Genomic DNA, 21636 nt, shown 5'->3' with positions numbered 1-21636 from the left:
GTTGTCGCGTGGAGATCGTCGGCTGGAAAAAAAAGAGAGAGCGAAAGAAGGAGACGCGTGGTGACACGTGGTTACGTCAGAAATAAAAAGATTTTTTTCCGAATTTCATGCACCACGCGTTCGTGCAACGTTGTATTTTCGCGTTTCAAATGAAACGTTATATAAAGTTTCGCGTTCTCGTATACTTTGTTGGTGAAATGAATCAATCGGTGTCAACGCTTTCTTACTCTTTGCGTACTTAAAAGGATACGGTGATAAATATCTCTCGCGTGAATAATTTTTCAATTAATTCCAAGCGAAACGCGTCAAAATATTTATGTTCTTCCGGTACATCGTTTAAAACGCAGCATTTACGAATGTACGCGAGACCAAGGTTCGAACGTGCACATTTTCCAACATCGTTTATCGATCGTTCGTCTGCTCCTATAATTTCTCATTATATTATACGTTAAAGTTGCAAACCTGCTGATATTTACTTACTCGCTTACTCTCTTATTTACTTTCCGATAAGCGTACTTTCTTTTTAAACGAATCTTATTAACCTATAAATAGTCGTAAATAACGTATACGTATAAGAATTTCTGTCTCTGCGTTTTTCTTATCTTGGATCGAATTCGCGCAAGATCCTGGGTAGATTACGCGTTACGTATTCCAATCGTGCTCGAGTCGGCGATCCACCATTCCGATTAACGATTTCTCGAGAAATTAAAATGTATCGAATTTCAGGCTAGATAATAAAACGATGTTCGGGGCATCGAATACCGATCGTTCGACAAAGATTCGGAAAAATAAATCCTCCAGTTATCATTTCGCTTCGAGTTGGTTTTAATCCGATCCCAGATATAACGTTCATTCCTTCGCGATCGAACGAATCTGGTTCTTAACTACGTATCGCCAATCCCATTTATCGCTTATAAAGACGATGATATTTCGAGTCCGATCTCTTAAATTATCGTTCAACGACCTATCAACCTGTTCCTTAAATATCATCCAATGAATTAAAGAAAACGTAAAAACGTATCTTCCTTTTTTTCTACCTACGATACGAAAGTACGAGATATCGACGTTAATCGTATCAACGGTGAAATAAAAGCACCGTTCTTTTATTATCTATGTATACGTTTGTGTGCCTCGAGTTTATGCGATTCGAGGAAATATCGCAGGAAGCATTGCGGTAATTAACAGTCGGTAGATCTTTCTCTTAAATCGCTATATTTCTAATATCTTTATGTACGTAGTAGGATAATCGCGTACGATCTCGAGGAGCGAATTAGCCTTCGCTTATTAGTTTATCGTTGGACAAGACTGCGATCGATATCGTTCTTTCCCTTTCTTCGATAAGTAATAATCCGATATATTATGTAATCATTTTATGGAATATATCGCAGGAATATTTACGAGAAAAGGAAATTATTTTATTCCGGTAAAATTGAAAAAAAAAAGGAAAAAAAAAAAGAAAAGAAAAACTACGATCTTTGCTACGAATGAAGATTAAATCGTTTTTCGAAATTACCAATCGACTCGTATTTTCTCGTGCCCGTCAAGCCTGTGCAAACCTAATTCAATTGCGCCCATAAAAAAGAACGTTCTATCGAGAGTTGCATAGGCAGAAGTCGAGCAGATTCAAATCGTATTGCTTATTACGCGAGCATGCTTTGTTACTTTGTTATTTATCTGGACATTTGTATTTCTTGCCTTATTCTTGATGTGGTTTTTTATTTTTTTCGTTTTCTTTTCTTTTCTTTTTTTTTGGGAGGGGCGGGGGGGGGCAGAAAATTACAGTCCAGTATCCACATACGGACTAACGTTTCAGAATTGCTCCCCACTTTTGTCGAGCCAACGAGTCTTACAAAGAGAAGTCTGTGTTGCAATTCGCTCGACGTAGTTCTCGCTTTAATTTATGACGCTTTAACATTGCCTTATGCTCCAACTTTTAGAATCTCTTGCCTTTAACGTTACTACACCGTTTCTTTTACCAACGGTATCCTTGCTTCGTTACAATGCGTATTGTACGAACAGAACCATTTTTCGTAACAAGGTTGTTCCGTTGCTCCGTTTTACCGGAAATAACGTTGAAAGAGAGACGATAAAATGAAATTCGTCGTTCGCAGTTGTAAAATAAATTTGCAAGCATTTGCGAAAACAGGAATATTCTGTAAAGGATAAATGATAATATTACGCACGACGAGTAATGTCGTTGCTATTAAGTAAGTCACCGGTACGTAAGAGTATATTTTATTTACTCGAGTAGATACTTTTGCATCGTAATCTCGTAAAGTTAATATTAATCGAAAGTCGTTTACGTTTAACGCAACGAACGATGCAACGGGAAATCGAGATATTTCCATTGTTGTTCATAATTAATCTACATAGAAAAATTTTCCTTCCACGCGTTTATTATATTTTTTCATTTCAAACAAAAAGATCAAGATTTGATCGGTTTCGTCGGTTGAAACGACGCAGAAATAAAAAGATATATTTTAAATATTAACAATTTTTGAAAATGTTACTCGGTATCGATTGTTCGCTCGCGATAGTACGCTCGATGAATCGTTCGATCGTCGAATCGCTTAAGGGTTGCATAATTTTCAGACACAGTAATCGCAATTGTAATTCATATTTCGTTGCGTAATTACGATACGATAGTCAGCGTAAGATCTAGCGATTTCTATCAATGGATCTAACTAGCGTCTTCGATTTGGGAGCATGAAGGTCACTGTACTCGATACGCGACGTATAGTCGTTACGATTAAACCTCGTTCACGTTTGCGCAGCATTTGACCCGATAATTTCTTTCCACCAACGACACTTCGTTTCGAATTAAATTCGGAAATGAAATAAACGTCGAATATCGCGAGGAACTTAATCGATGACAATCCAGTCTTTACCGTTTATATCGATAAATTTATTAATAATTTAAATAAACGAGTTTTATCGTTGACGAAGGCCTCATTGACAGAACAGAGTCATATAATCGGTAAAATTAAACGAAAATGAAATAAAAACGTTAATTACGCGGATAGTAATCATCGTCGCGATGTGTAATTTGATATCGATATTTCATTCGAAATTAATATAGCGAACCTTACGTATTAAGCAGAACGATTCACGAAGAACGCGATTACTTTCTTTAAAATTTATCGCTTCTGGATAGCGACAGCGATAGCTATCGCTAAACGCTTCGTTCGATAAAAATCGACTAATCGCTCGAATAAAGTATTCCCTTTTATCAAATTAAAAGATACGTCTGCGACCGATTATATCGAAATCTAGTAATTAGCGATTATTTACGATCGACTCGAACGACGTCGAAATCTTGTAGGTAATAAAATTCCGATCGAAATAAAATACGTCGATCGAATAGATAAATGTAAATTTCGTTAACCGTGTATTCGCGTATCTAGGATAAAGGAGATACACTTTGAATTCGGAAACGCGATGTTGAAAAATTCTTTTATCGTATCTTCCTCGTGTAGAACATTTTCATAAACGTGGATAGCTTTTTACCGTATACAGTTATACTCGCGTTAATATTCGGACACGATACTGGTTCCGTACTTTTATTTTCTATACCAAGAATTCATTTAAATATGCTTCATTGCACGCTGCTTATTTTACAAATGTATCAGTTATTTATCATAGATAAAGATCATAGACGATTAATTTCTTCCTGGCAACGATATTTAATTCGATGCAAATATCGTATTTTTCGCTTAACAACAAATGAAACTTAAACAGATTTTTTCATTTCAAATTTACGTTCGAATACGGAGAAGCTTTTGTAACATCGTATGTAAGCGTATTTCGAGTTTAAATGGCAGCCGGACGGTAAATTGTTTACGTATTTTCTAGGCGTAGTGAATAGTTCGTACTTGGTAAATCGAATAACGATATTTAAATCATCTTTTCGCGTGTAAAAAGCAAATAGAGTACAAGGGTGATACAGTGTTCGAATATCGATACGAGCCATTTTTCTATTTCCGTTTTTATTTAGCATAATACAATACGTCATATTTAGCGCGAAGTCTACCTATAATTTATACATACCCATTTTTAACAAACCAATGGAACCACCGATTCCCGAATAGAAATTATATTTTTTTACGATTGAACGCTGATGATAACCAATAACTAAACCAATCACTGAAAATAAATAGGGTAACTGGTACTGGTACTTGGATGACGAGCATAGATACATTCTTTTTTTTATTTAAATTTTTTATTTACATTTTTTATTTATAAAGAGAAAATAATAGAAGAAATAGTAGTCGTATAACGCAACTTGGTACGCTTTCAAAGTCATAGAGAATATCCCATTCTTGTAATCCCGTTCTTTACGGATCTTATAGTTGCAAAAATTATATCTTTTCTACGCAAGACGAATTCTAGCGGCTTTATTACCCTTGCGATATCTTTTCGGCGTGTTACAAAGGAACGCAAATTTTTCGTCCGATCGAATAATCGCGATAGGTGAAATAACCTATATACGTTTGCGAATTTCGGAAAGGGAAAAATATATATCGAAAGATGGATTATATGCGTGTTAGAAGGGATAATGGCAAAGTCGTGCGATAAAAGCGATAACGTTCGATGCAACGTTGTTAATCAAAAATTTAACAGCACTCGTTTTACCGAGAGATATACTTGTAATGGTAGATTTAGTTGCTGTGGTGGATTGGGCGTTATCGCGTTATATTGAATTAAATACAATTAACTAACGTATAATAAAATAAAATAAAATAAAATAGAATAGAATAGAATAGAATAGAATAGAATAGAATAGAATATGGGATATAATACGTTCGGTAATATATACGTAATTTTAATGACGTAAATAATTGTAATAATTTTTTTATTATACTATTTCGTTGGAAATGCTCTACGATAACCGTCTGAATTCTTGTAGCTATTTAATCGCTAGTTTTTATTCGTATCTTGATTTATATTTCAAACGTTGTATAAATATTTCATGTTTGTATCTGTAGCATAACGTTACGTACCTATAACTGGCTTATCTATATTATTTTCAATATTATCGACGTAGGAAATAAATGTTAAATATAATCATAGGTAGGCACAGGTTTTAAGATCGATATTCCTTTTATTTCTATATCACGTGTACAGACTGAGCTTTCTAGTTTCGTCCAGATCGTCGACTTACTACTAGATAAAATACTTTGGATAAATTGATTTTACGACCAGGTTGATGATTATACGCTATTTGTTGTCGCCCTTATTGCATCTTTGAGTTTCTTCGACATGCATCCGGCTGTTTAGCATCGTATTAGTGGTCGTTTCTATGCTATGTTTACTGCTAGCTTCGAAATGTGTTCCGGTACTCTTCGTTCGAGACTCGTGTCGATGCGCGTATATCTTGCAATTTTTCCTTCTTTTTCTCCAGCTCGTCGGGGTACGCACTGTCGAGGACGTTAATCTTTCCTCGTATTTTTGAATCTTTGCCCTGGGCTTTAGGTATTATTCGTAAAGCAGACCGATGAATACCGTCGAGGAGATTACGATCTGTACAAATTTTCCATATCATTTCTGACACTTACCGTCCATTTATTATTATTATCGATGTTGCTGGATAAGAACTGCTCCGGTTAATGGTAACGCACAGCTTACGTACCACGAATCGCGAGTTAAAGATTAGATCGAGCATCGATACGCTGCTCACGATACGCTGAAATATGCAACGCGAATGCAGTTTTTCGTTATCATTTCTGAAACGGATCGAATAATAGTATAACGGTATAATGTAACGTACGATGGAGGAAACGTAGCAATTTCGCATTATCGCTTGACATCGCGCATTTTCGAAATATCATCCGTTCGTTTACGCCGAATGCGAAGACAGTTTTTCCACTGCGCGAGATTTTTACTCGGAAAGCAAACCGTTCGCAATATCGTATCGGATTAAATTTATTCTTGCCGTTTAATTTCTTTTTCATTTTCATTTTCATTTTCATTTTCATACGACTACGAATATGTGTGTGTGTGTGTGTGTGTGTGTGTGTGTGTGTGTATTTGTATATTCCCAAATAAAATGTATCTGGTAATTAACGGTAGTTGCTTTAAACGATTATTGTATCGCGGGAATCTGTGAATTTTAATTCGTAAATAAATTACCGAGTACCGCCTTCGTTAGCGATTACGTAATCGCTTTAATAGAATTATAAATCGCATATTAAATGTATCGTTGGATGATGGCTTGGTTAATGATTATATATATATATATATATATATGAATTGCACGCGTGTAAACATTTAAATAAAATAATACATTTATTCCTGAAAATGAGAGGCGACTGGTGTAAAATTGAAAGACCCGAACTGGATTACGGAACTGTCTCTCGGTATTATAATAACGAATCGCTTTGAAAGGAAACGGTAATAGCTGCATTTTAGATTCTCGTAACGTTTCGTATCCTTTGACATTAGCGATCTCGCTGATAAAATAATATCTGTGCTTATTCCAGATCACTGTTCTACATTCCTTAGTATGTCTTGGCCTACTTTAATTGTACGTACTTAATGTGGAACGCCTCTGTTCGTGGCTCTCGATACCTGTTACTCCCACAGCATCGAAGGTTTTGTAATTTCGCTCTAGGGTGATCCAGATGTCGTGTCCTACACGCGTACATTCCGTTTACCACGATTTTCCAATCGTTCGGCCAACGTTGAAACGCGAAAAGTGACGCTGCGATTTTCCATATCCTCGATGCACTGCGATTCGCATAAACGTTCGTTAAGGAAGAATTACGCGTGATCTGTAAAAGTGTATCGTGTCGCTGGCGTTAGTTGACGGCAAATAGATTCAAGCGGATTCGCTAATTTTACCGAATCGATGACAATTGAAGGAAAAGATGGCGCGACGCGCTGTATCTTCGTGGAACATCGAACAGCTGTTACGCGCGTTAGTATCGCGTAAATACGCGCAAACGTTGCTTCATCTAGTCGTTGTCGATTCGGTGAAATTACCCGATCTAGTCTCCATTACTTTTCTCTTAATCTTTATCGTGTTGTCTTTTTAACCGTGTCGTTCGTATACGCTTCGCGTATTACGATACACCCGATAGAACGTACGGATTGCACCGGAAGTTTTTCTTCGATAATTTACGCGATATCAGACCGTGGAAACGGAATTTCCCGGAACAAGGATACGCGTTGCTCGCCGTTATTCGATTTTTCCGCCAAATTTTTCCGCCACTCCGGCAAATTGTTACGGTTTTAAATATTTCAAGCGTTGTCGTGTTCCGGCTAAGCCTCTGGTTAGAAAGAAGAGATTTATTGCTCGATTTAAATATACATACGCGTTACGAGGCGCAATTTCCACGCCTCGACGAACGAACAAAAACTCGAGGATTTATCGAAGATAATCTATGGAATTTGAGACTAATAAATCTGTACGATTCGAAGGCTTCGAAGGAAACGCCATTACGCGTCACAACCGCAATTTTAACGAAGAAAGCGGAAGCGCTAGAGATTTCGCTAATGTCAATAGCAATCTGCAAAACTATTCGAATGCATAACGCTGGAACAGAACGTTCAACGTTGACAGAATAGCTACCCGTATAATCGCTGCTAATATCGATATCGACTTTCACGCCATCGCGGTATTTTTCCTCTTAAAAACATAGATATTCGTAAAAATCGATATTTTTATGGAAACTTCTTCGAACGAGATTTTCTTTCCGCTACGGAATTATAAGTTATCGCGTACTCCACCTTTTTCTTCTGCTTTTCCTTTCCTCTGTTCCGCCTTTTTTTTTTCGTTCTGCTTCTTTTTTTCTTTCCTTTATTTTCGGAGAGAAGATGCATTCGCCGTTTCTATTATTAATTCGATTCGTCGAATCAATTTTCCAAGTATCGTTAACGTTTTGCATCGCTACCCCGAAAAATGTACGGCACGTCGAACAGCTTATTTTAACGGTATATCGTTTACGTTATTCCAAAGTTACAAGCAGCAAAAAATTAGCGCAGTTAATGAGACAATAACAGAAAATTCGTTTCTTAACGGCAAAGGTATCGATTATGTTTTGCCGATCTTCAAACAAATTTAACGTTAAATAACTTTCAAAAATTTGGACGATTTTTCTCTTCTTCATTCTGCAATTTACCCGTTTTTCTGCATCGAGTATATCGATTAGTCCTTTAAAAATGCTCTTTTTCCGCTTCAAACCACTTTTGCTTTATTAAGTGGCGTATTTACATTCGTACATTTACATTTTCGCTCGTTAAACAGATTGTAAGGGACAATTAAAGCGCGACACCGAAGAAATAAATTAGCGATCGAATTTTCCGAGTCGAGAGCATCGAAATGTATATCGATAGGTGGATAAATCGGTAGCTGGTCCGAACGAAAAGTATCCCATATATACGAGTTGTAATGTTCGATGAGAAAAAGAGGAAGAGGTAAAAGACGAAATTAGAGACGCTTATACAGTTTTGGCGGTGGAAATGCGAACGGTAATATCGCGTAAACTTCGTAAAGGATAAAAATTTGGAATGTTTTGTAAATAATTATTACCCGCCATGTCGAGCTGAGAAAGAGAAAAATTTCGCGTCTTCGTGCCTTATCCAATTATCCCATTATCGTGTTCGTTTAAGTCTATTTTACTACCGTTTAAAGCGTATTCGAAGAGTAAGCTTCGCGTAATTTCTCCGCTTTCACCTAAAGAAAACCCTAATTTGGCTAATCGCGCGTACCGCGCGAACAGTATTTAGCAAGCAAAACGTTATCCTCTGCCGCTTTTTCTTGTCGCGTACGTGTTCTTTACATTTTTTCATCTTCCGGATATTTCGTGGTATCGCGTTTTGCGTAATAACCGCAGACCGATCGCGATTCGAAATTTCTCTCTAAATTTCTTTATCGCGCGTACGCGCGTGCATCTTAAACGGGTTATTCGCCAAAACTATTTATTAACCCGTAAAGTATCGTCTGCGACTTGCGTTGCACGGGCACACTGTAAAATTTCAAAATGGAGCAAGAATTTTCGAACGCGTCCTCGATCGAACGAGCGCGCGTTGCGAAGCTTATCTTCTTGCTCAGGTAACCCACTTGGAACGCTTTCTCTGACGCTCAAGTTTAAAGAATCGTAACTCGAAAAGAAAGCATTCGTAAGATCCGTAGTTCTCCTTTCGTCGGTACGCTACTAGTAGTGCGGTACCTTGCTAAATCTTGCTCAAACCTTTTTCGTTTCTACCTTGCTCTCTAACGTTGTCGTGAAATAAACCTACAGATTTTTCGCGCGTCCAAACTGTCTACCATTGTCTTCTACTACTGGAATCGCGGTAAATGAAAAATCCGATTACCGGTAACGAATTAATCCGATCTTGGTATAATCGAATGTCGCAGTTATTCTTCCGCGCATTACTTTTTCCTATCGTCTTTTCGAAGTAGTCGCGTCATATCGATTTTAGCTTCGTTCGTATTTTTATCGGCAACGCGACGCATAGACGAGTTCTCTAGTACTCTGCCGATGCACCGTAATTTCTCTTTAATTTATATCTTCCGATACGAGATGAAATTTCGATATCTCCCGCAAAATCCTTAGCGCTATATCGTATGCGCGATACGTAATGGTATCTCGCTGCGCATCTCGTAATCGGTCTGAATGGCGAAACTCGTTTTACCGCTTCGCTAGGCGCTAGGTGCTTGATTTTCGTAAATGCGATTAAACTCGCGAATGGTAGGATATTTCGAACGCGAATGCGAGGAAAGCGCGCGTAGTACTAGGATGGAATAAGAAACTAACGAAGGAATATCGCGTATGCGTAGTTGGCGGCATGAACCGGCCGTCCAAAGCTGTGACACAGGCGAAGAAAGTGGCACCACCGGCTGTACCCGATGTATTTCGACATTCTGGCTCCTCCTTTGGTTCCGCTGGATATGCGAGCAGCGAAGATAGTTGTTTCCTGCCCGGAAGTGGACCAGGCGGAACAACCGACGAGGGTTCTTACGGAGTGCCATCTGGAAAGAGTCCGGGGCCTATTTTTACCCACCCTGGCTTTGCCTTTCCACCAGTCGTCGGCAAATATGCCCATGCCGAAGATCAAGGTGCGATGCTTATCCAATTACCTTCTTACTAAATCCGATAATGTCGCTTGCCCCTCTTCTATCCGATACTTTCGTCATCCCGTCCATTTGCTTTAACTTTAAACATTGCCTGCCTCCGCTTCGCCAGTATTTCCTTCCTTTTCTTTCCTATCATTCTCTCCAATATTATGTCCAACGAATACGATACGTCGTTCTGCAAATGAATAATAGAGTTGAACGAACTCTGCGCGAATTAATCGTGGATTATAGATTTTTTCCTTCGTAAACTTGCTTTTCAAATTGTCATTTTTCAATAGCTAAATAAGCATGGACAATTTTCTCATTTCCTTTCTTGCTTCTTCTTTTTTCTTTTCCAATGTTAAAAGTTTTTCCACTTTGAGTTACGAAACGATCGTATCGGTATCACGGCAACAAAACGGAACACCTGACAAATACAATTTGCAACTGTTGCGTTATTTCAGTTATTCGGCTGCAAAAGAAAAAGGAATAACTTACTTTGTTTTTCCTAGTGCCAGGAATGGATAACTTTGTTCTCTCCGTATAATTCGCTGCACATGGAAAATACTTTGGACAAAGCATTCCTACGTCTACGATATACGATATACATACGCGTGTATGTATAGTCGTTCATGTCCGATCGTTACGTATTTGAAATTCTGTAATAGATGAAAGGAAGAAGACGCGCGATTTTATGTTAGCTTAAAGAATTTCTCCATGTATCGAAAGCGATTAAAACGCGATAAATCGTTACCAAATTCGATAACGATGCTGATTTTGAACGCGTGGTAATGCATATTTGGGATATTAAAATTGGAATGTAATTTACCGTCTAAGATAAGTATGTTATTTTTAGGAATCGATATGACACAAAGTCCCGGAAGAGACAGCCCAGGTAGTTCAGGATCAGGTTCTGGTTCCAGGCATTCTACCGCTTCGTTAGATTCTGGAAGAGCCTCCGGATATCATCTAGGTCCTAGAGGACCTGGTGCTCTTGCTTCATCTCCCAGGTGCTCTATAAGCTCGCTTGGCAGCCATCCCGACAGACCGGCAGATCTCGACGTCGTTCATGCTTGGTTGACTGAACTCCAATTCGAGGAATACTTCCCATTGTTTGCTTCCGCTGGTTACGATTTAGCTACGATAACGCGCATGACGCCGGAAGATTTGACAGCGATAGGTAACTAGATCAATCCTGACGGTAAACCAAAGTTAACCAAAAAAATAGTAGTAGTAAAAACAGAATGTACATATTTCTTTTCTTTTCTTTTTTTTTTCTTTTTTTTCTTTTTTTTTCTTTTTTTTCTTTTTTTTTTCTTTTTTTTCATTCCTTTTAACATTCCGGTGTTCAAAGTCTCCGAAATAATCAGTGAATTTGAATACGAGTGTTAAATTTATGAGTTTACGATTTATGGTACAGTGACGTGGAAGTCGCGTGGTGTTAATCGTAGGATAGCGTGATAGCATCTTTGTTAATCGTTTAACTAGATGAACGACAAACCGCATTCCTTTATGACAAATGTCATATATTTATACGACATTCGTATAAGATAAGTTTCTTTATCGTTTAAGGGAGTGTCAACCCCTTGATAACGCACCTTCGAAATCGCGTTTTTATTTTATTTTACCTCCGTTTCTCTACTCGTACGTTTATCCTAGTAAATATAAGCGCTTTCACGTAAACGCTTTAACGAAGCCAAGCTCTTTTACCTTGGCGTTCGTGTTTCTTTAATGTACGATCAAATTGAATTCAAGTATATCGACTGTTCTACTTTTTAACGGTTATTTTTTTCCATTCACAACGAGAAATAATATTTACCTCTTCGATTCTCCCGTACTCTTCGCTTTCGTTATCGTCGTATGTATCTTTCAAATTTGATACTTTTGCAGGAATTAAGAAGCCTAATCATCGAAAACGTTTGAAAGCGGAAATAGATAATTTAAATATAGGAGATGGTTTGCCAGAGCATATTCCTGGCTCGTTAGAAGAATGGCTCAGGCTTCTGCGACTCGAAGAATATCTCGCTGCTCTCCATCAACAGGGTATGCGTTCGGTCGAAGACGTGACGACTCTTACTTGGGAAGATCTAGAAGACATCGGTATCGTGCGTCTAGGTCATCAAAAAAAATTATTGTTGGCGATTAAGAGAGTTAAGGATATTCGTGCTGGTAAACGTATACAACCGCTCGATCTTGCACGATTACCTCCACATCCTGGACAAACGCAGGTAAATAAACGTTTTCATGACTTTCGTTGATTCTCAACGTACAGACAATTCTATATAATCATCCACGATTCGTGTGTGTGTGTGTGTGTGTGTGTGTGTGTGTGTATATATATATATATATATATATCGAAGCAATTTCTATTCAGCTATCGCTTTTCTTCTATTGGAAAGCATTATATACAACAGTGTAAATATAGCTTCGTCTAGACCGGCGAAACGATGAGGTAACGATGCGTAATTTTTGCGATGTAAGCGTGAAACCAAAATTACCTCCCAATTTTCTTTCGTGTTTTCATTCGTATAACGGTCATATAACGCGTACTTTAGCGTACTTTTTTTTTATCACCACTTCGATATACCTGGGTCATAACCATATTTACGACCCATAACTCTAAAAATACTAGCCTCGCGCGCAAGGTGACTATTAAATGTTTCTTTTCTTTCAAGAGTGCTATATATTTTCAATGTTTATAATCTTTTTCTTTCTATTTCTACTCTATGGTGTTCCTTCGTATCTCATTCTGTTCGACTATATTTTCAGGACGTAGTTATTCAGCGAGGAGGTCCAGACTTGCCATCTCCCGATGAGGACTGTTCCTCGCCTGTTTTGAGGTCTTTTCAGAGAGGAGGAAGCGATACTACGTCTGGAGCTGCGTGGAGAAGTATGTACGCTGCTTTACCAGCCGATTATAACATCGTTGGTCGGACTGGTTCGCGTGGAAAATCTTTAGAAAGTTTGGAAGATGCCCCTCTTGGGTATCCTCCGTCACCGGCACCTTCCACGCATCCGCAACCAATCGAATGGCGTCCACGCAGTTTCGAAGATGGTGATTTGACTCCTACAAATGATACTTCTGTAGTGGACGCAGGTGGTGGAACTCTGCCGCGGCCAAGACATTGTCTTGTTCGTCCACGACCTGTAGCTAAGGTAATATCGTCATATCCACGTGTATGCGTGCTAGGCGGAGTAACATCTGAAAGCGAATCATAATTCGTGTAAAACTACGTGCAAAAGATAAAATCGTCAAATTTTTCGTTTTTAACAAAACCAATCCCGACATTCGTCGCACCCTTTCTTTCTTTATTTCTTTATTTCTTTATTTCTTTATTTCATTTCTTGCTTTCGTTTCAATCGCGTAACGCTTTTCTAATCCTCATCAGTCGCTTGGAAACAATTTTAATATTTTTCTTCGTAAATTTTTCAAACTTAACCTTGCGAATAAAAATTTCCGATTATTGTTGATTCAAAATTATTCGAGCTTATATTTATGTATTTCTATACTTCGTCATTTTAAGACGTGGAAATATCTACTAGCAATATTCGTTACAAATTGCTTTCAAATGTATGGCAGCTGATATGAATATCGTATATGAACACATTGCGGACCAATAGTTTTATTGCTAGCTTTAATTATGTTTTTTCGGAACGAATACAAAACAGGTTCTACGTAAATGATCGAGCACAGGTTGAATTTTAAATAGCCTGGACGAAGATTTAGTCGCGTTTGCATTGTCATTACCAGTCGAGATACCAGTCGAATTAGGTCGAAAGTATTTATCCTACCAATCGTCGTCTTGTCTGACAAAGTAAAAATTGCACTCAAAGTCGCGTGGAGAATTATTCAAATTTTCGAGTTCGGAATCGCTTGAAATTACTATTTTTCCTCTTTTTCAAGAAATAACTTTATCGCTACCATTGTCAGAGCTTTCGTCGCTATCACCTTCATCCTCCTCGCTTCTTTCGCTTTCGATATCATCCTCGTAATGATCGATATCTTTGCTTTCACTTGAAATATCTGATAAATTGTCAGCGAATATATCCAGAATTTTATCACGTTCTTCATCGTTCTTTGTGGTTATCGAACGCTATAAAATACTCAAGTGATAAAAAATCAAATTAATTTTATTACGAAGAAGAAGTGATTTTCTTATGCGTATCTTACATACGCATTATTGCTACGGTGACAAAGATATGGACAATTTGATCGATGTGAATAGTACGTTAAAATTCTCCGATCTATCTTTTCGAGTAACGTTTACACGCTTTTCGTGTTATGTATTTCGTTTGCCATTCTGTTTTCATTAACAACTTAATTACATTGTCTTGTAATCAATTTCTACACCGATAAACGTTTTGTATTTATGTAAATGAATATAGATTGTTGTTTCTTAATTAGAAAACTTTGTAGCAACTGTTTTGCATCGAAAATGTTTTGCAAATCGAATCGTAATCGTTATCGATGATGCCGAGGTATTGTTTACTAATTAAATTCAAATATCTCGCGTGTTATTTTAAATATTTAAAATCATTTCTATATCGGTACCTTACTTTTTTAATATTCTTCGATTAACCTTGCTTATAATATTTTATTTTTTTTGAATTAATACGTTATATTTTATAGTTCTATGATGATTAAGTCCGATAAAACGCTAAATGCATTATTAAATGAATATAAGAGAAATCATACGGGAAAAATTACACTAACCTTTTAGTATATTTAACATTTAAATATCGTCTCGTTTATTGCTTTATTTTTTACTCTTAGTTTACTTTTTAAGCCACAGATTGATTTTGCTGGATAGTTTAATTAAAATTTATATCTTAATTTTCTAAGCTTTTACAAAGTATAACATTTTTTTTTATATTTTAGAAAAGGATACATCTGACAAAGTTTACTCTTTCAATTCGATCAATTATTCCATATTTTTATATGCATCTTACAATCGATACAACTGCTTGTTAAATACGATTATTATAATTATAATTTATATGTACAAGCTGTTCGATTTAGAGTGAACAAAAATTTACCTATCGATTTGAAAAAAAAAAAAAAAAAGTTATTAATTCCTACTAATTTTGAACTGTTTTATAAAGGATTATAAAATTCTATAAAGGATAATATCATACGTGACATTATTTTTATTGCACTAATCATAAAGTAATTCCACGATTCTTTCGAAAAATATGAAGAAAAGGAATCGTTCCTAACTATAATACAAACGCAAATTATATCGATTAAATTTATTAATCTTTTTAGTTTATACATACTTATCGTTTATATTTGATTTTATTTAATCAGCTGTATTCCTTTATGGCTTGAAAATGAAAAACAACGTATTTTATTCAAAAATATGTTAACTATAGAGAGAAATATTCATTTCCAATATCGTTGTATTTTTATTTTTGTTGGTATAGGTCACCGCGACTCCAGGACAATTTAAGTCATTACCAAGAGACTTCGATAACAAGTATCAATTAACTTATGGACTTGAAAGTAGTCCACATCTTCCAAAACGTTGTCCGCCATCTCCTCCAAGGCGCCAAAGCTCCAGAGATAATAGCGGTTCTGTTGTGGGCGTTGGAGGATCGGCAGTTGGCGATGTTGTGATTGATTGCAGCGGACCAGTTCCAACTGCTTCTTGCGAGGAACATCATATACATCATCATCAACATCATCATTTGATTCATCATCCTTCTCCTCCGCCACCTGCACCTGCACCAGTGCCATCGACTCCACCGCAGATAAATCGACCACCTTCTTCCATGTCTCGTTCTTGGGGTAGTGTCAGTATCAATGTCAATGAAGAACATGAATTAATAGCTTCCCTTGCTCTGCAGCATCGTAACGGTTCTGATGCCAGTTTTAAGGTAATTTTATTTCCTCTATATTCTCTATGCTAATAACTCGGAAACTCCCTTACTCTGAACATTATTAGTGAAGTTATCTATTTCAATTTCACGTGCTTAGCTATTTTAAGAATTGTGCATTAAAATACGGTATCGATAGAACGAATAAGGAGCATTCGATTAACTTTCTTATAACGCTTCATTCCTATTTAGATTACTTTTGGCAGACTCAACGTGAACAAATGAAAACAGCGATTTATTTCTAAACCAAGTCGATTATACTTAAATGAATTTATTTCAAAATCATGTTTGTTAAGCGTCGTCACGTGCATCTCGATAATTTCTTAAATTTCATTTATATTCAATGCCATTTTGCAAATATCTTATACATCAATTTGAAAAAGCATTTGTTCTTATCTATCTGTTTCTTTTTCTGCATGTTACAATAATAAAGTAGAAAAAATATTGTTTAAATATTCTGAATATTACTCGTATATTTGTACACGCGTTAAAGTCAACCCAAATTTAACAAAATTAAACAAAAATTGTTCACGTTAATAATATTAAAATATTACACACTGTAAGTTCGTTTGAAGCAAATATATAAGAAAAACAAATGTATTTCTTTTCTTTTCTTTATTTATTTTTCTTTTAAATAGAAAATTAAATTTAAATTCTAAATTTCGATAGAAAGAAAAGTAATAGTAATAAACGGCTTATGTAAATTATTTTATGTTTATTATTTTATATCGAAATTCACTTTTTTTTTTTTTTAATTTTCTTTAGAAATATACGTATTCGCTTGACAAAAAAAGAAATAGTATAGTACTAGTTATGATCATTTCCACGTTCATTTTGAGCTTTTTCCCTTCAGCAATTCTTTGTCACAAATAAAATTATGTTTGTAACGATTAGAAAAGAAAAATTTCATTTTAAAGAACTTTTGGTTAATACAATTTTACTATTAATAGAAAAATGAAAGTATAATTTATAACAGTAGTCTAATTGTTATTGAATATAAACTTTGAAAACGGAATAATATATAAGGTAATACATTATTATGCGTTTTATACGAAGAATTCAAAGCAAGAACATAAATCATATTTTTTGTATTTTATAATGGGAGAATTTTTGAATTCAATATGCTGTCAATTAATCTCGTATTACTAAAACTTCCTTAAAATAATTCCGAAAAATAATAATATTCGAGGCTTGCATCTTTAAATTTAACAAATTCTAATATTAAAATTTAACAAATTTGAACTATTTCCTTTTTAAATGTTTCCTTCCATCACTAAGTAGTACTAAAGTTGGAAAATCAGTAAAGGTAGATTTATCATGTTCTTCCCGTGTGATCTTCTCGTGTTATGTAACCATATTAATATTGACTATATTTTTGCAGTCAAGTTCCAGTACAGAATCAGATTCACTACCATTTGCAAATGAGAATGCTGGAACGATAAAACAAAGAGCTGCACGCGCACAAGAATACGCAAGTGGTAATACCAATAATATGCAAACTCATGGAATAAGCCATCACACTGGGGGTAGTGAACCAGCAGATGTATTGAACGACATTGGAAATATGCTTGCGAACCTTACTGACGAGCTTGATGCCATGCTCGAAGAAGAAAAGCGTCAAGGCTTAAATTCATAATCATTGCTATCTTCGTTTGTATCTTTTTTCCTTTTTCCTTTTTTTTCTTTTATATATATATATATATGATTACTAGTGCTACCATGAAGAACGCAATTTTAGTAACAAAAGTCGATGACAAAAGCATAAATTTCTCATGCTATGACGTATAATATGGTAGATCATGAGCGCGTACAGTTTGCAAGATTAAACAGATAAACGTCATATATGAACTCGAATTTTAGCGTAAAACTTTGCAATGATCATTTTGAGATGAAAAAAATGTTCGGCGTTGGACGAATGTTAAACCACGTTTGATTGTGTTAACTTAAAACACAAGTTATATTACACAAACAATATTATCCTGTTATAATCGTATAAGTTAATGTAGTGGATTGTATTCTTCCACGCCATAATTTTCATTTTTATGAGTTTCTTAATCTTTTTTTTTTCTCTTTTTATAGAACAAAGCTTCTTATTTTTCTATCAAAATATTATGAGCTTTCTATGAAGTTTCCAGAGACATTTGAACATTATACTATTTTTGCAATTCTCATATCGTTTCAACGTATTTATTTCTCTTTAAACTCCTTTTTCAAACATATTTATTGTACTTAGTAATAGTAATATCGTAAATGTTTAACGATTTTGTGATACAAATTTTTGAAATTACATTTTTAAAGCAAATTATATAAACAAATATATACTAAAGTAGCATTGCACTCGATAAGTAAGTACAATGAATACTTATGCCTTAAAATAAGAAGACTGCAAAAGATATCGGTGTAGTCTAATTCTCAAAGTACACTTCGCTTTATAAATTTTAAATTCGCATTATATACAGACTGATTCTTTTTCTCTGGAAACTTCGTTGCTACCAATATATGTACATTCCAGCTAGTATATTTCCTTTTCCACTTCCGTCCTTTGCTAAAACGATAGCATATTAGATTGGGACCTTCATAACTGTTGGAACTGTTAGACATTTTGAGATTAGTATGATACAAAGAAGTAAACTTCTGTATCCTTTTTCCAGAGTAAAATAATTCTTCCAGTAATGTCAAAGAACAATATTATTGAGTCAAGTTGTTTTGATGATAAAGCATAATTATATCTTTGACTATATTATGGTACAATTTCTATAAGAGTTTACGATAGTTTGTATGAAAAAATTTACATCTTCCATTATTTGAACTTGAAAAGAAGTTCTCATAAGACTGAGAACAAATCAACATAAACATTTGACTGCCAATTAAATTTCAAGATTATACAGTTTAATACAGAATCATATGCACTGTATGCCAATTAATATTTTATATTTATTATCCGTACTAATATAGTGATGTATGTAACTCACTATTGTTATATGGTGCACAAAAACATGTGGGGTGCAAAGTGTCCACATGTATCAAATCAAAGTAATCGTTGTAGTAGAATCTTGTCGATAAAAAGTGTTCAGATTTCCTCCAAATTTAGAAATTACACTGATATGTACAGAGACTTATGCATAGAATTTTGTGCAAGAGTTTTCGTATACAATGTGTCACACGTTTGAGCACGGTTCTATCTCGTGTATGATTAGATATAGAAAAAACCTGTAGAGAAAAAAAGTAGAATAACATATGAAAATCTATCTTTTTATAGCTTTACTTTTAAAAAGGGATAATAATACATTTAAAAAGTAAGAATATATATTTATCTTCTTTTTTTTTTTCTTCATTTGACACTTAATGAAACTGTATATTTTTGTTACACAGTTTGATTTTTTCATATGCATTACATATAAAAGCATTGGGAAACGCTTATTTATAAAAACAATGTATCATGACATATTTTAAATTGTAGAATAAAATATTTATTTTATTATAGATGTTTCAACGTTTCACTATTACACGGTAAATCGTTTAATAAATCACTTAATAAATCATTTTACTATATTTTTTATCACTGTTTATATTTACACAATGTAATCCAATTCATTGGTCTAATTATTGTATTCGGACAAATGGAGAAAGATTTTATTTTTCACGTGACTTTACTGAAAAACAAATCGAAAAGAGCTAAATCTAAACAACATGATATACAAGAGTAAAGTGTACTCCATTTTATGGTCATGGTTCTATATAATACAGTTTAAATTTGATTAATTTGCACTATTCAATGGACATTCCTAGTAAATAATTGGCAACTCTAATTCCATGGTTAAAAATATTGTTAATTACTACTCGGAAAAATATTATCAATAAGCATTTTTGAGAATCAAAGTTAGTGCTCCGTGGAATGTTCATATTTACGCTGAGTTGTTTCTAATTTAATTAATCCATATACTTCAATCAAACACTCCATACCAATTAATCGGTAGAATCGATGTAATTTGTCGATTAATTAAACATTTTGATCGAAAACAGAAATACAATTGCATTGGAACATAATTGTAGATCGAGTTTGTTGAACAAGTAATTTCGTTTGCTTATGCGCTGCGAAACATTGGATTTTCACGCTGTAAACGTCATCAATGATCATAAACTGTCAGTATCTAATTCTGTATTATTGACCGATAACCGTGTACTTGAGCTATCAAATATCACTAATCGGTAATTTGTTTCAGTGTTACTCATGATTAATATCTAAGGAACGTTTTCGACGAAATACGTCTTACGAAAAATTTTCAATATCATGCAAAATATTAATTTCCCTTTTAATATCATAACCTAATACTTTTATATGTGAAATGTTCCTAAGAATAAAAGAAAGTGAATGTATTAATTGCAAAGTATAGAAAAGTATAAAGATTTAACAAGAAAAATGTATATCTGCATCTTTTAGGTATGTTGTATTTAAAAAACAAGGGAAGCAGTAAAAAGTAACATTCTACTTTTACTTCTATGTATTTCTTCTGTCTGTAATGAGCACGAGGTATCAACTGGCTTAATAGTATGACTTATCCTGTATATGCATATGCATATGCATTTATATATAATAATTCCAAATTCTTTATGGCACCTGAGTTCATATATGATTTATCTTCTAAATTTCAAGTATTTTATAGTCTATTATGTTATTTTTTTTAAAACTTACTTATGTATATTTTATGTAATTCTTTACATATCAGTAATATAATAGGTTTTAATAACTAGCATATATTTCTAAATTTTTAAGATTTTCCAATTTATATACATAAAGTTTGGAATTTTCATATACAAATGTATATGAATTTTCAATGAAACATTATCAATAACAATGTACTCCTTATTTTACAGTCTTTAAGTAGTACAATTTTTTGTCTCTTTACAAATCAGTTTTGCAGCTAAAACAAATTAATTTCAATGAATTCAATTGCTGTCATTATTTTAATGTATTTTATTTTTAACCTTAATACATGATTCGTTATAAATATTCTAATCCAATTACGCTCTATCATTATGAGAAAAGAAAATGTGGTAGGATATATACAAGATTTTGAAATACACTTAAAACCTAGGTTAATCAACTAAACAATGGGGCTACATTATTGTGGCCTGCAGACTTGTTAACTACTGTAGGTATATATCAGTTTGAGCAGTGTACTTAGGGAAACTGTTTTGCGGTGCTGCAAGTTTATAAATCTATTATTTACTTTTACTCTGTATTATTACTGTATGTCGTTACACTACAAGTGAACAAACTGGTTTTAAGTCGTATATATGAGTATTGAAAGGTAGCACAAACTTGTAATTTGCAAATATTTAACTTGCTACTCGGATGAGCTAAAACTTTTACAATATTTCACTAATTATTAGAAATATTTTTGCACAAAGTTATTCCTCCATAATATAATAATTTGTGCTATCCTCCTATTCATTTATACAGTACATTTGAACGAAGAAAATCTTTAAATCTTCCAAAGATTAATCAAGATCAAATAAGTTTTTATATTTATAATAAATAATTATTTAAGTTTTAGACACAGTTTTTCATATTGAAATTATGAATTGATCACAAAAAATATAGATACCCTAGAACAATTAAAAATAAGAGATTTATCGTTTTGTTAAACGATAAATTATTTGTTTTATATGATAATAATTAATATTAAAAAGTAAAATAT

The 21636-nt window shown here is 34.4% G+C and overlaps 1 protein-coding gene across 2 annotated transcripts in view; it reads left to right on the top strand.

Moving 5' to 3' along the window:
• ckn (CRK like proto-oncogene, adaptor protein) overlaps positions 1-17570 on the top strand; it is a 71685-nt gene extending 54115 nt beyond the window's left edge. For both annotated transcript variants that reach the window (XM_017910266.1, XM_017910265.1), the window contains exons 2-7: positions 9782-10060; positions 10914-11237; positions 11948-12285; positions 12827-13213; positions 15482-15934; positions 17316-17570. In XM_017910266.1, the coding sequence (XP_017765755.1) occupies positions 9782-10060; positions 10914-11237; positions 11948-12285; positions 12827-13213; positions 15482-15934; positions 17316-17570 (2036 nt within the window). The remainder of the gene's footprint in view (positions 1-9781; positions 10061-10913; positions 11238-11947; positions 12286-12826; positions 13214-15481; positions 15935-17315) is intronic.
• Positions 17571-21636: the final 4066 nt, after the last annotated feature.

This window comes from Eufriesea mexicana, unplaced genomic scaffold (assembly GCF_001483705.2).
Source record: "Eufriesea mexicana isolate 0111107269 unplaced genomic scaffold, ASM148370v2 scaffold50, whole genome shotgun sequence".
In the NCBI taxonomy this organism is placed as follows: Eukaryota; Metazoa; Arthropoda; class Insecta; order Hymenoptera; family Apidae; genus Eufriesea; species Eufriesea mexicana.
Note: the sequence above shows the minus strand (reverse complement) of the source record. Positions and strands in the feature narration are given on the sequence as shown.